The following is a 12,487-nucleotide window of genomic DNA, read 5'->3' as shown; positions in this document are numbered from 1 at the left end:
TATTAAGCTTTCATTAAAATATTATGTCAAAAAATAAAAATTTTGTTTGTCTTTATGGTAGATAGTTAATCATGTTCCTACTAAAATTCAATATTAATAAAATAATCCTTTACAGTTCATTCATTTGAATCTCACAATAAAGTCCTAAAACAGGAAATTACTTGCTTGTGGTTGCACAGCTAATAAGTAAATGGAATAGTGATTCAAATCTCAGACTCTCAGTTGGGTATAGGATATCTGCCTAATTGTATCAGAGATGAGTAGTATCACTGAATCCAGTTACAGGTATGCCTTGTTTTACTGCACTTCACATTATTGTGCTTTTTTAGGTACCGTGTTTTTTTCTTCTAAATAAACTGAAAGTTTGTGGCCACCCTGTGCAGAGCAAGTCTAACAGTGCCATTTATCCAACAGCATTATTTTAAAATTAAGGTATGTACATTGTTTTTTTAAAGACACAATGCTCTTGGACAGTTAATAGAATATAATATAAACATAACTTTTGGATGCACTGGGAAACAGACTCTGTGTGACTCACTTTATTGCAGTTTGTTTTACTGCGGTGGTCTGCAACTGAAGCTGAAATGTCAGGGTTAGTAGAAGGAAAGAAATCTTAAAAATTAGGGCAGAAATAAATGCAAAAGAAACTAAAGAGACCATAGCAAAAATCAACAAAGCGAAAAGCTGTTTTTTTGAAAAAATAAACAAAATTGACAAACCATTAGCAAGACTCATTAAGAAACAAAGGGAGAAGAACCAAATTAACAAAATTAGAAACGAAAATGGAGAGATCACAACAGACAACACTGAAATAAAAAGGATCATAAGAGACTACTACCAGCAGCTCTATGCCAATAAAATGGACAATTTGGAAGAAATGGACAAGTTCTTAGAGAAGTATAACTTTCCAAAACTGAACCAGGAAGAAATAGAAGATCTTAACAAACCCATCACAAGCAAGGAAATCTAAACTGTAATCAGAAATCTTCAAGCAAACAAAAGCCCAGGACCAGATGGCTTCACAGCTGAATTCTACCAAAAATTTAGAGAAGAGCTAACACCTATCTTACTCAAACTCTTCCAGAAAATTGCAGAAGAAGGTAAACTTCCAAACTCATTCTATGAGGCCACCATCACCCTAATTCCAAAACCAGACAAAGATGCCACAAAAAAAGAAAACTACAGGCCAATATCACTGATGAACATAGATGCAAAAATCCTTAACAAAATTCTAGCAAACAGAATCCAACAACATATTAAAAAAATCATACACCATGACCAAGTGGGCTTTATCCCAGGAATGCAAGGATTCTTTAATATCTGCAAATCAATCAATGTAATACATCACATTAACAAATTGAAAGATAAAAACCATATGATTATCTCAATAGACGCAGAAAAAGCCTTTGACAAAATTCAACATCCATTTATGATTAAAACTCTCCAGAAAGTAGGAATAGAAGGAACATGCCTCAACATAATAAAAGCTATATATGACAAACCCACAGCAAGCATCACCCTCAATGGTGAAAAACTGAAAGCATTTCCCCTGAAATCAGGAACAAGACAAGGGTGCCCACTCTCACCACTACTATTCAACATAGTTTTGGAAGTGTTGGCCACAGCAATCAGGGCAGAAAAAGAAGTAAAAGGAATCCAGATAGGAAAAGAAGAAGTGAAACTCTCTCTGTTTGCAGATGACATGATCCTCTACATAGAAAACCCTAAAGACTCTACCAGAAAATTACTAGAGCTAATCAATGAATACAGTCAAGTTGCAGGATATAAAATTAACACACAGAAATCTCTTGCATTCCTATACACTAACAATGAGAAAACAGAAAGAGAAATTAAGGAAACAATACCATTCACCATTGCAACAAAAAGAATAAAATACTTAGGAGTATATCTACCTAAAGAAACAAAAGACCTATACATAGAAAACTATAAAACACTGATGAAAGAAATCAAAGAGGACACAAACAGATGGAGAAATATTCCGTGTTCATGGATTGGAAGAATCAATATTGTCAAAATGGCTATACTACCCAAAGCAATCTATAGATTCAATGCAATCCCTATCAAACTACCAACGGTATTTTTCACAGAACTAGAACAAATAATTTCACAATTTGTATGGAAATACAAAAAACTTCGAATAGCCAAAGTAATCTTGAGAAAGAAGAATGGAACTGGAGGAATCAACCTGTCTGACTTCAGACTATACTACAAAGCCACAGTCATCAAGACAGTATGGTACTGACACAAAGACAGAAATATAGATCAATGGAACAGAATAGAAAGCCCAGAGATAAATCCACGAACCTATGGTCACCTTATCTTCGACAAAGGAGGCAAGGATATACAAAGACAACCTCTTTAACAAGTGGTGCTGGGAAAACTGGTCAACCACCTGTAAAAGAATGAAACTAGAACACTTCCTAACACCATACACAAAAATAAACTCAAAATGGATTAAAGATCTAAATGTAAGACCAGAAACTATCAAACTCCTAGAGGAGAACATAGGCAAAACACTCTCAGACATAAATCACAGCAGGATCCTCTATGACCCACATCCCAGAATTTTAGAAACAAAAGCAAAAATAAACAAATGGGACCTAATGAAACTTAAAAGCTTCTGCACAACAAAGGAAACTATAAGCAAGGTGAAAAGACAGCCCTCAGATTGGGAGAAAATAATAGCAAACAAAGCAACAGACAAAGGATTAATCTCAAAAATATACAAGCAACTCCTCCAGCTCAACTCCAGAAAAATAAATGACCCAATCAAAAAATGGGCCAAAGAACTAAACAGACATTTCTCCAAGGAAGACATACAGATGGCAAAAAAACACATGAAAAGATGCTCAACATCACTCATTATCAGAGAAATGCAAATCAAAACCACAATGAGGTACCATTACACGCCAGTCAGGATGGCTGCTATCCAAAAGTCTACAAGCAATAAATGCTGGAGAGGGTGTGGAGAAAAGGGAACCCTCTTCCACTGTTGGTGGGAATGCAAATTAGTACAGCCACTATGGAAAACAGTGTGGAGATTTCTTAAAAAGCTGGAAATAGAACTGCCATATGACCCAGCAATCCCACTTCTGGGCATACACACTGAGGAAACCAGATCTGAAAGAGACACGTGCACCCCAATGTTCATCGCAGCACTGTTTATAATAGCCAGGACATGGAAGCAACCTAGATGCCCATCAGCAGACAAATGGATGAGGAAGCTGTGGTACATATACACCATGGAATATTACTCAGCCATTAAAAAGAATTCATTTGAATCAGTTCTAATGAGATGGATGAAACTGGAGCCCATTATACAGAGCAAAGTAAGCCAGAAAGATAAAGACCATTCCAGTATACTAACACATATATATGGAATTTGGAAAGATGGTAACGATAACCCTATATGCAAAACAGAAAAAGAGACTCAGATGTATAGAACAGACTTGTGGACTCTGTGGGAGAAGGCGAGGGTGGGATGTTTCAAGAGAACAGCATTGAAACATGTGTATTACCTAGGGTGAAACAGATCACCAGCCCAGGTGGGATGCATGAGACAAGTGCTCGGGCCTGGTGCACTGGGAAGACCCAGAGGGATCGGGTGGAGAGGGCGGTGGGAGGGGGGACCGGGATGGGGAATACATGTAAATCCATGGCTAATTCATTTCAATGTATGACAAAAACCACTGCAATATTGTAAAATAATTAGCCTCCAACTAATAAAAATAAATGGGAAGAAAAAAAAAGAAGCTGAAATGTCTCTTAGGTGTGTCTGCACGGCTAATAAGGCGGCAGGTGTGCCGTGATCAGAAGCACGAGCAAACCCCGGGCTAGATTAGAGCTTTAGGTCATAGTGAGAGATAAAGCAAGAAAAATCATATAGCAGATCTTGGAGTACCAAAACTCACCCTCTTACAGCTAGGAATTCTCCCATCAAAGCAGAATAAGAAACTCACTTTTAAGTAGGGCAGCAAGATCACATGCTGGGCTTCTGAAGTTAGATTAAACCAACAATTCCCTAGGGTCTCTGCTAGAGGAGTCAGGTTAAAAGATCAAACGAGACACACACCTATGTGGTTTTACAATATAAACCATCTTCCTTCTCACATAGAGACCAGAGAAGAGGAGGTATTGGGGGTTGTTACACCCTGAAGACATGAACGCGATTAAGGCAGAAAGCCAATGGAGTGATAGATTCTTTACGGCCTTCAAATGCCAAAATACAGTCTAATGAATGATGATTATAATCTTCAAAAGTGTTGTCACAAAAGCATAAAACTGCTTTACATTAGCAATATTGTATTTAACCCCATGTACATACATTTCCATAAAACAGTCATCTACTCTGTGCTAGGCACTGCTCGATATGCTTCATGTTATTTAACTGTCAAATCACCATGTGAGGTCCATCTTTGCCAACAAGGAAAGAGAAGCTCAAGTTAAGTGAGTTTCCTAATGTCACAGTGCGATTAAGTGGTGGTGAGCCCAGATCCAAAACAAGCATGTACAAAAAATTGATACAAACAGATTAAAACTAGAAATGATGAGAAAATCGGCGGACTTCTAACTTAGGTCACAACAGTCTGGTACTCCAGGATCCCTACAATCTGTTAGGTCAGTTTTTGGCTGTATCTCCCATTACTACCTCATGCTCTGATCCACAACATGTACTTTTCTATCCTTGCTCATTATATTTCATCAAAGGGAAAAGCTGGCTTCTACTGTTCCTCTACCAGATGAATTCTTACCCTTTATACTCAACACTCATTTTAAATGCCACATTCTCCTTGAAGTCTCTCCTTTAATCACCACTGTTAGGAGGGATCTCCATATTTCTTCTCTTCCCACTCCACTTTGAATTCTTTTAACATTTGCTTATACTGCATTTAGAGTACTTATCAGGACTCTGATTTATTTTTCCTACTCTACTATACAGTTAAATATCTGATGGCTGGGACTGTGTTTTTCGTATTTCTAGAGAATCCCTGAGTGGCTAGTTCAGTGCTGAATTATTATAGTCGATAAGTTAGAGCTTCTTTTCTTTGTATTTTCCTAGATAAAAGGAAAGAAAGCAAAGAATCTGATCTCATCTTAATTGAGTTAGTGATAGGAAAGATCCATTTCACAGGTGATTAGCAATGGAATCTGAGGCTCTAGAAAACAGTCTTATCAGTCAGTCACTTGAATGAGAAATTCCTCCTGTGTAATTAGGCCTGTCCATCATCTAAGGGAAGAAATTCATTTTTTTTTTAAACTAAGAAGTGAATCTTCACAGAAAGTTATAAATTTTTGAAAAGTCATTTAATTCTTCAACTCAAACAAAATCCTACTTGAAAACTTGGTCTGTCCCCAGAACATTATAGTTGGGATAGCTCTCTCAGCAAACACATGTCCAAAAAAATGTGGTTTAAAAAAAAAAAATCACTATGTGAAAAACAAAATGTTTAAGTTAGAGAGAGGGTGACTTTAAAGGCTTCTCTGAATCTCATACTGTTTTATTTGTACATCTCCTGTCAGTTAAGGGAGTGATCCTGTAATTCTGAATTCACAAATGTATGGATAAAAATAAACTTGTAAAAACATAAAGGATTCAGAGATTTGAGATTCACGTAAGGTAAGAGTATACACATGAGATGGTGGTTTAGTCACTCAGTCGTTCGACTCTTGCGACCCCATGGACTATATGTAGCCCACTAGGCTCCTCTGTCCATGGGGTTCTCCAGGCAAGAATACTGGAGTGGGTGGCCATTTCCTTCTCCAGTGGATCTTCCTGACCCAGGGATTGAACCCAGGTCTCCTGCACTGCAGGCAGTTTCTTTACCAACTGAGCTACCAGGCATACACACATTCATGTATATTATAAAGCAAAAGTAGGAGTAATTTGAAATATCAGATCTTAAGGCTTCTGCAGCTAAAATCAGAACTGTCAGAAGAAAGTGGTAATAAATGAAAGAATTTTTACTTTTAAATCACAGAAAAGAACCTATTTTATAAAAGAAACTGATGATGTGATAGTTTTGGTTAAGGCTAAAAAAAATTACACGGACTGACCTATAAGTAATGTCTAACTTACAAAAATCAGGTTAACAGAATATTGATAAATCTCAGAGCTGGATTTTAAATACCCACATCTGGGTATTGTACCACATAATAATTACTAGAAAGAAAAACTGGAGCAAAAAGAAAAACAGATTACAGACTTGCTGCTCCCAGGGCACCCTGCAATTATGTTATTAGATCTCTCCTCAAGTGGAATTAGGAGCATAACAAACTTACTTAGAATTTCTCCATTAAGAAATGTATTCATTTGGAAATAGATTACCACTGGTCCTGTTGAAAGGAGAAAAAACACATAAACCAAATTTTCTTCTGGATGATCTTTCTTGTATATCTACGTGTAATTAATATAAAGCTAAAGGTTAGAATAATATCTTTTTTAAAGCTGGCATTTTAATAAAACTGCAAACAAAGTTAATAAAGAATACTTCCATTTGAAACTTCCAAAGTGACCAGATAAATCATGGTAATTCTGACCTATTTTAACTAAGGTGACCTGTTACAATTTTAGGCCTTAATTATAGAGACAGGAAATTTTAACATGAATATGACTTTGAAGTTTCTCCTATCTTTAAAATAAGTTTGAAGCATTACACGCTGCCCTGTTATTAAGAAATGTGTGTCTCAGGATCTACTGTATAGGACATGGAATTCTCCACTCAGCGTTATGCGGCAGCCTGGGTGGGAGTCTGGGGGAGCCAGACATGTATACGTGTGGCTGAGTCCCTTCGCTGCACACCCAAAACTATCACAGCATTGTTAATCGACTATGATGCTGCTAAGTCACTTCAGGTTAATCAGCTATATCCCCAACACAAAATGAAAAGTTAAAAGAAAAGGCACTAGTGTGTCATGGGTCTGACCAACCAACATCTACACTGCTGTTGTCCTATCTTTCAGAGTAACATTACACACTTCTCTTAACAAGTCTAATTGCTTTGACAGTGATATGACTTTAAGAACTTTCATTCTTTTTCTGAAACTTGCCAACTGTTTTTCATTTAAGCAGTACAGTTCAGCAGGAACTTATTGGACAACACTCAAGTGTTTAATGACTCAAAGTCCATTTAGCCATTCATATATCCATCCATCCAAGTATTTAGAATTTACTAAATACCTACAACGTTCTGAAGTTTTCAACTTACACAAGTTTCTCTAACTTTGATGAGGCCCATCATTAAATTCTAACCATCTGCCCTGGATACTTCATTCTTAGACAAGGGCAATCATATATATGTCTCCAAAGACATATATACAAGGAGTATACTGGACAAAGAAAACTTGTAGATTCTCTTGAGTGCATTGACAAAATCTCTAAATAAGTTTATTCACCAGCACTTAATTTCTAAGACAAATACTTCATTAAAATTAAAAAAACCATGTCAAAAGGCCATGAAATTTCTAGAAAGAAATATTTGAAGCTGAGATGAGACAAATTGCTCTTCTCTATTTTCTCAGCTCAAGGCAATAAGGCATTGTGTTTGTCATCCAAATTCACAGACACCAAAATGTCTTATGATTTGAAACTCCTCTTGAGCAAGAGAATTTGAAGAAGAATAAAACACAGGTGGAACTTTTTCATAGTTATTGAATGCTTTATGCCTAGCAGGAAAGGGTGTAAGTTTGAAGTTTAAATTCAGACCCTGCTATTTAACTAAGGGAATAAAAACTTCTGCAAGTTATTTAATGGCTCTAAGTTTCAGTTTATTCATCTGGAAACTAGGGGACAGTAATACTTCTTTGACTGAGTTGTTTTGAGGATTTAATAGGATTCAATACTTAATAGTTGCCAGGTACACAGTAAGCAGTTATTTTAAAAAAAGTATTATACTTTGCTTTTATTAGTTTCTTTCCTGATTTACTTTCTTTCTAAATGAACTCAGCATTTCAAATAGAAAACTTACAAATTTGTTTCTTACAAACATGTACTTAGTAATACCTTTGATTTTGATCTTCATTGGTTATGGGTTTTGTCTAACAGAATGAACCTCAATATTCACAGGAGACACATAAAGTTTTTAAGAAAATTATATTTAGAAACATTACAAGCTTGGACTTAAACAAAGAGAGAACAAAAAGAAAAGAGGTCTTTGAACTCTAAAACCTCCACAAGAAGGACGCAGGGTGAGAAAATTACACAGATGCAAACACAGGCTACTTTTTAAGGAAAAGGAAGAGCACTTCAGAGAATGGAACCAAAAACCCAGAGGGCAGAGCCAAGAGCCAGGGAGATTCATTTCTACTAAGTAGAAGGACTGAGTTCTTATTAAGCGAACTTTCAAACATTGGCCCAGATGGATTTTAGAATTGCTATGAACCAGTGACTCCTCTGTACCCTCAATCTTCTCCCTTTTTGAACAGGAATGTCTACAGCAGTTAGCTTTGGGTGTGTCCCACCACTGAATGTGTGTGAGGGCACTTCTCAGGTATACAGATTGAGAGGAACTATATTTAAGGAATTTCACTTGAGGTGGATCACCTATATCTGGACCAGATTTAGAAGCCAATATTTTGGATTCAGGCTAATGTCGTAATGGGATGAAACTTTTGCAGGGGTAGTAGGAGATGGTGAGTGCATTTTGCATGTGGGAGGAAGGTAGATAAATTATGGCAGACTGTGGTGCTTTTAAAATAAATTGTGATCAGAGAGTGGACAATCCTCCCCTCCAAAGGTGGAGCTTCATTCCTCTTGAGTATGAGCTGAACTTAGCGACTTACTTCTTAACTAACAAATATGGCAGAAGTATTGTGTGAAATGTCTGAGATTAGGTCATAAAAGGCACTGCAGGCCCCTCTTTGCTCTGAGATACTTCCTCATGGGGAGAGCACTCAAACAGCCTCAGTAAAGGTCCATATAGCAAAAAACTGCAGCCTTTTGCCAACAGCCAGGTGAGTGACCCATCTTAAAAGAGTGGAAACCTCCACCCCAGTCAAGCCTTCAGATGCAGCAGCCCTGACAGGTGCCTCATGAGAGACCTTAAGCTAGATCCACTCAGCTAAGCTGCTCCTGAATTCCTGACTCACAGAAATGATGAGATAATAAAACCTTGTTGTTTGAAGCTGCTAAGTTTTGTTTTTTAGTAATACAGGCCACCATACATCATTTCCTTTGGTGAAAAGTTTGTTGTATTAAAAGAAATTTGAAAGCGCCATGTCCTAAAACATGGCAGAAAGACAAAATGTATATACTTTTCCAAGTCTTTCGCAAACAAGATTTTAAATTCACTAGCAAAGAACTAGGGAAAAAAATGACCTATCCACAATTCTTTTAAATCTTCTTTTGTACAAAAAGAAAATTCTTCTGTTTCCTTCTGGGCTGAAAATTATCATTCTTTGCCATATAAACATGGAAATGACAATCTGTATACCTGCCCTTTACCATTCTTTCATTAAGTTCCCCAAGGCATAAGTAAAATTGGTATTTTAAAGTCAATCTTACAGTGGCAATACACAAGTTAAAAAAAAAAAAAGAAAAAATCAGGTAATCTCAGTTATGTTGTTTTAGTTTAATGGAAAAATTATTTTTAAAAAACCCTGGCATAAAAATGTAGTTTGGTACTTTTTCCTTTAAAGCTTTACTTAGAATTGAACGATTCTCTTTGAAGCACTACCCAAAGAAATCTTAGTATTTAATCTTGAACAAAATCTGAACTTCATCTCATTCTTTCAGTTACTTTATCCTATATACTACCGTAATTCTTTGGCTAATTAGTTAGTTCTTCAAAGTGGAGTTTGCCCTTCAAGTATTTATAAACACATAAACTTGTTTGCATAAAATAAGGCACTGAACATTTACTCTCTCATGATAAGTAAAGTCGCTCAGTCGTGTCCAACTCTTTGTGATCCCATGGACTGTAGCCCACCAGGCTCCTCCATCCATGGGGATTTTCCAGGCAAGAATACTGGGGTGGGTTGCCATTTCCTTCTCCAGGGGATCTTCCCGACTCAGGGATCGAACCCAGGTCTCCCGCATTGCAGGCAGACGCTTTAACCTCTGAGCCACCTAAATTTTCTGGTTAATCTCCTTTCTATTAGAAAAGGTTTCTTTAAGGGTTTATTTAAAGGATGGATTTATATTTAAGCTATACTTGAATTCCTGAAAGCCTGCACTGCTTTTATAACTTCTATTTGCTTTTATCTAGGCCACTGATACAGGAGAATTAGTCAGGAATGGAATTCCCCTTTGGCTTTGGACTCAATCTCTGTGATTAACTCCACAAGGGCACAACAAAAATGATTTACCAGGGCCACCTCAGGCAGTTCTATGTCTTGGTGCTTATTTCAGTACCTAAGTTGGAAATCTAATACAACCCTATCCTGGGCATTGTGTGTCTATGTATGATGAACTCTATCTTAAGGGGCCCATGATCTTCATTATACATACAGTTATGAATTCAATTTGCATTTTAAATCAAGTTGATCACTCATTTTCCAACACTTAAATGTGACCTTTACAATTCCACTAAAGGTGTATAGGAAACTTAAATCAATTGAACATGATTTACAAAGTCTGGATATTACTGTGCAGACAGAATTTTCAGCTTGAGTTAAGGTTAGAATCTATGTTTAATCCAGTTACTTTGGTGTGCATGCACATATGTGCACCTACATTAGGTGCATGGAATATTAAGCTGCCAAATGACAGATATCTTCATAAACCTTAAGTCTTCCTATGATTGTCAAGATACCCAAAGGAAGAAAATATGTGCATGGGGTGTATCTAACTCATTTCTTGGTTCCTAACTCTTCACTCATGCCTTTCTTTTCTTTACAGATATTCAGTCTGAAATGGGAATCCTTGAATTTAGTAGCATCTTTTGTTTCCCTGTAATGAAACATTACACTCAAAAATCACATAAGAAAAGGTACCACCAAGATGATGCTAGTTTATTATTAAAGTGTTGCAAATTAAATTTATAAACCAGGTGCTTATTTTGCCTCTGAAAGATTGGGGACAACCAGTCCCCCTTCCTACCCCACTCTTCTAACCCAAAAGCAGATACCTCCGACCTCACTGTATCATGGTTTCCAAAGAGTAAAAAAATTAATGCTTCTGAATCATTTTGACTCACCGGACTTTGCAAGATCTGAGTAACTCGTTTCCTCTGCTCCATCATATTGAAGTCTTGTCGCAGATCAGGAGACATGTTTCTCTCCCTTATGTATTCTGGGTCATTTTCATTGATGCGGTCAAAATACCTCTCTTTGTGAGGCATGCTGGGAGGAGGAGGAGTAGTGACCACGCCTTGGCTAGCATCTGAACTCATGCTTCTCGTCTGCCGACTCTCCTTGTTATCTGCATTAATAAATACAAAGCAGGACAATCATATTAATAACAAATTCATTATTAAATTCGAATTTTACACTGGTCATGCAGAACTGTTACCCTGTAATGGTGGCCATTTTCTTTAAAAAGCAGCTTTTCAAAAAATATTAGGACACTTTTTTTTATTAGGGTTAAAATAGATATAATGCTAAATTGTAGATTGAATATTTTCAGAGCTAGGAGAAACTTGTGGTTCAATTACAATAATGTCATCAACTGCCAAACAGATTTTTTAAAGGAGCAATAATCAAAATACCCAAAAGTAAAATGCCACATCTAAGACAGCAAAATTTCATCATTGGTTATTACTGTTAGTGGAGATTCTCTTTTCTCTCTTACTCATGCTTTTATGTTAGACCAAACTCGAGCCATATTTAACAACCACTGTATTTTATAGTGAATGTAGCTTATTAACTTAAGAGAGAGAAACAGCTATAAGTTTTTCAAATGATTCAGTAAATTCTAGGGAAAATGCAGGAATTATTAAGGCTGCCAGACTATATATCAACAGATAGTACTTTAAATCCAGTGAGAAACAATAAAAAGCTATTCAGAAACCAAAGGAACAGCTGATTCATTTAATGATTACTGACAGGATAATCCTTGGTTTTATGCCAGGGAAACATTCATTTGGGCTTTGCTACAATTGAGCATGTAATCAATCAACAGTAGATAGACTAACAGGAGAGTCATTCAACATCCATCCCCCAGCCCCAGGCTGTGATGGCTTGTATTAGAAGTTGAGGAAGCCATCTAACCTGCTACTACTTCTCAAATTGTCCATGGTGAAGAACTTTCTCCAATTTGCTGTGGACTAGTATTTTTGTAAAATACGAAATAATGCACTCAGATGTCAAGGCAATGTCAAACCACAAGAAGTTTCTAAACACTTACTATCATATTTTGTCTGCAGACTGGCATCGGATCCTGGACCACACTTAGAGCATCACTGACCTAGCGAGAGGTACAGTCACTGCACACTAAAGGAATGCTTTCTCTCACTTTTGGATGTGATGCAGCACAAGGCTAAACCATGAGAAAAGGACATCACTGATTAGTGTACCTCTTTACCTAGTTGTT

At 36.8% G+C, this 12,487-nt stretch overlaps 1 protein-coding gene across 12 annotated transcripts in view; it reads right to left on the bottom strand.

Annotated features, from left to right (window-relative positions):
- ADD3 (adducin 3) overlaps nucleotides 1-12,487 on the bottom strand; it is a 133,209-nt gene that overhangs the window by 21,093 nt on the left and 99,629 nt on the right. For 11 of the 12 annotated variants that reach the window (XM_020905428.2, XM_070470148.1, XM_020905427.2 and 8 more), the window contains one exon: nucleotides 11,154-11,377. In XM_020905428.2, coding sequence (XP_020761087.2) covers nucleotides 11,154-11,348 — 195 coding nt within the window. In that variant the 5' untranslated portion in view covers nucleotides 11,349-11,377. Of the gene's footprint in view, nucleotides 1-6,300; nucleotides 6,355-11,153; nucleotides 11,378-12,487 lie in introns of those variants that run through there. The other variant, XM_070470150.1, reaches the window with a different exon arrangement.

This window comes from Odocoileus virginianus, chromosome 7 (assembly GCF_023699985.2).
Source record: "Odocoileus virginianus isolate 20LAN1187 ecotype Illinois chromosome 7, Ovbor_1.2, whole genome shotgun sequence".
NCBI lineage: Eukaryota > Metazoa > Chordata > Mammalia > Artiodactyla > Cervidae > Odocoileus > Odocoileus virginianus.
The sequence above is the reverse complement of the archived record's forward strand: the minus strand, read 5'-3'. Positions and strand labels throughout refer to the sequence as shown.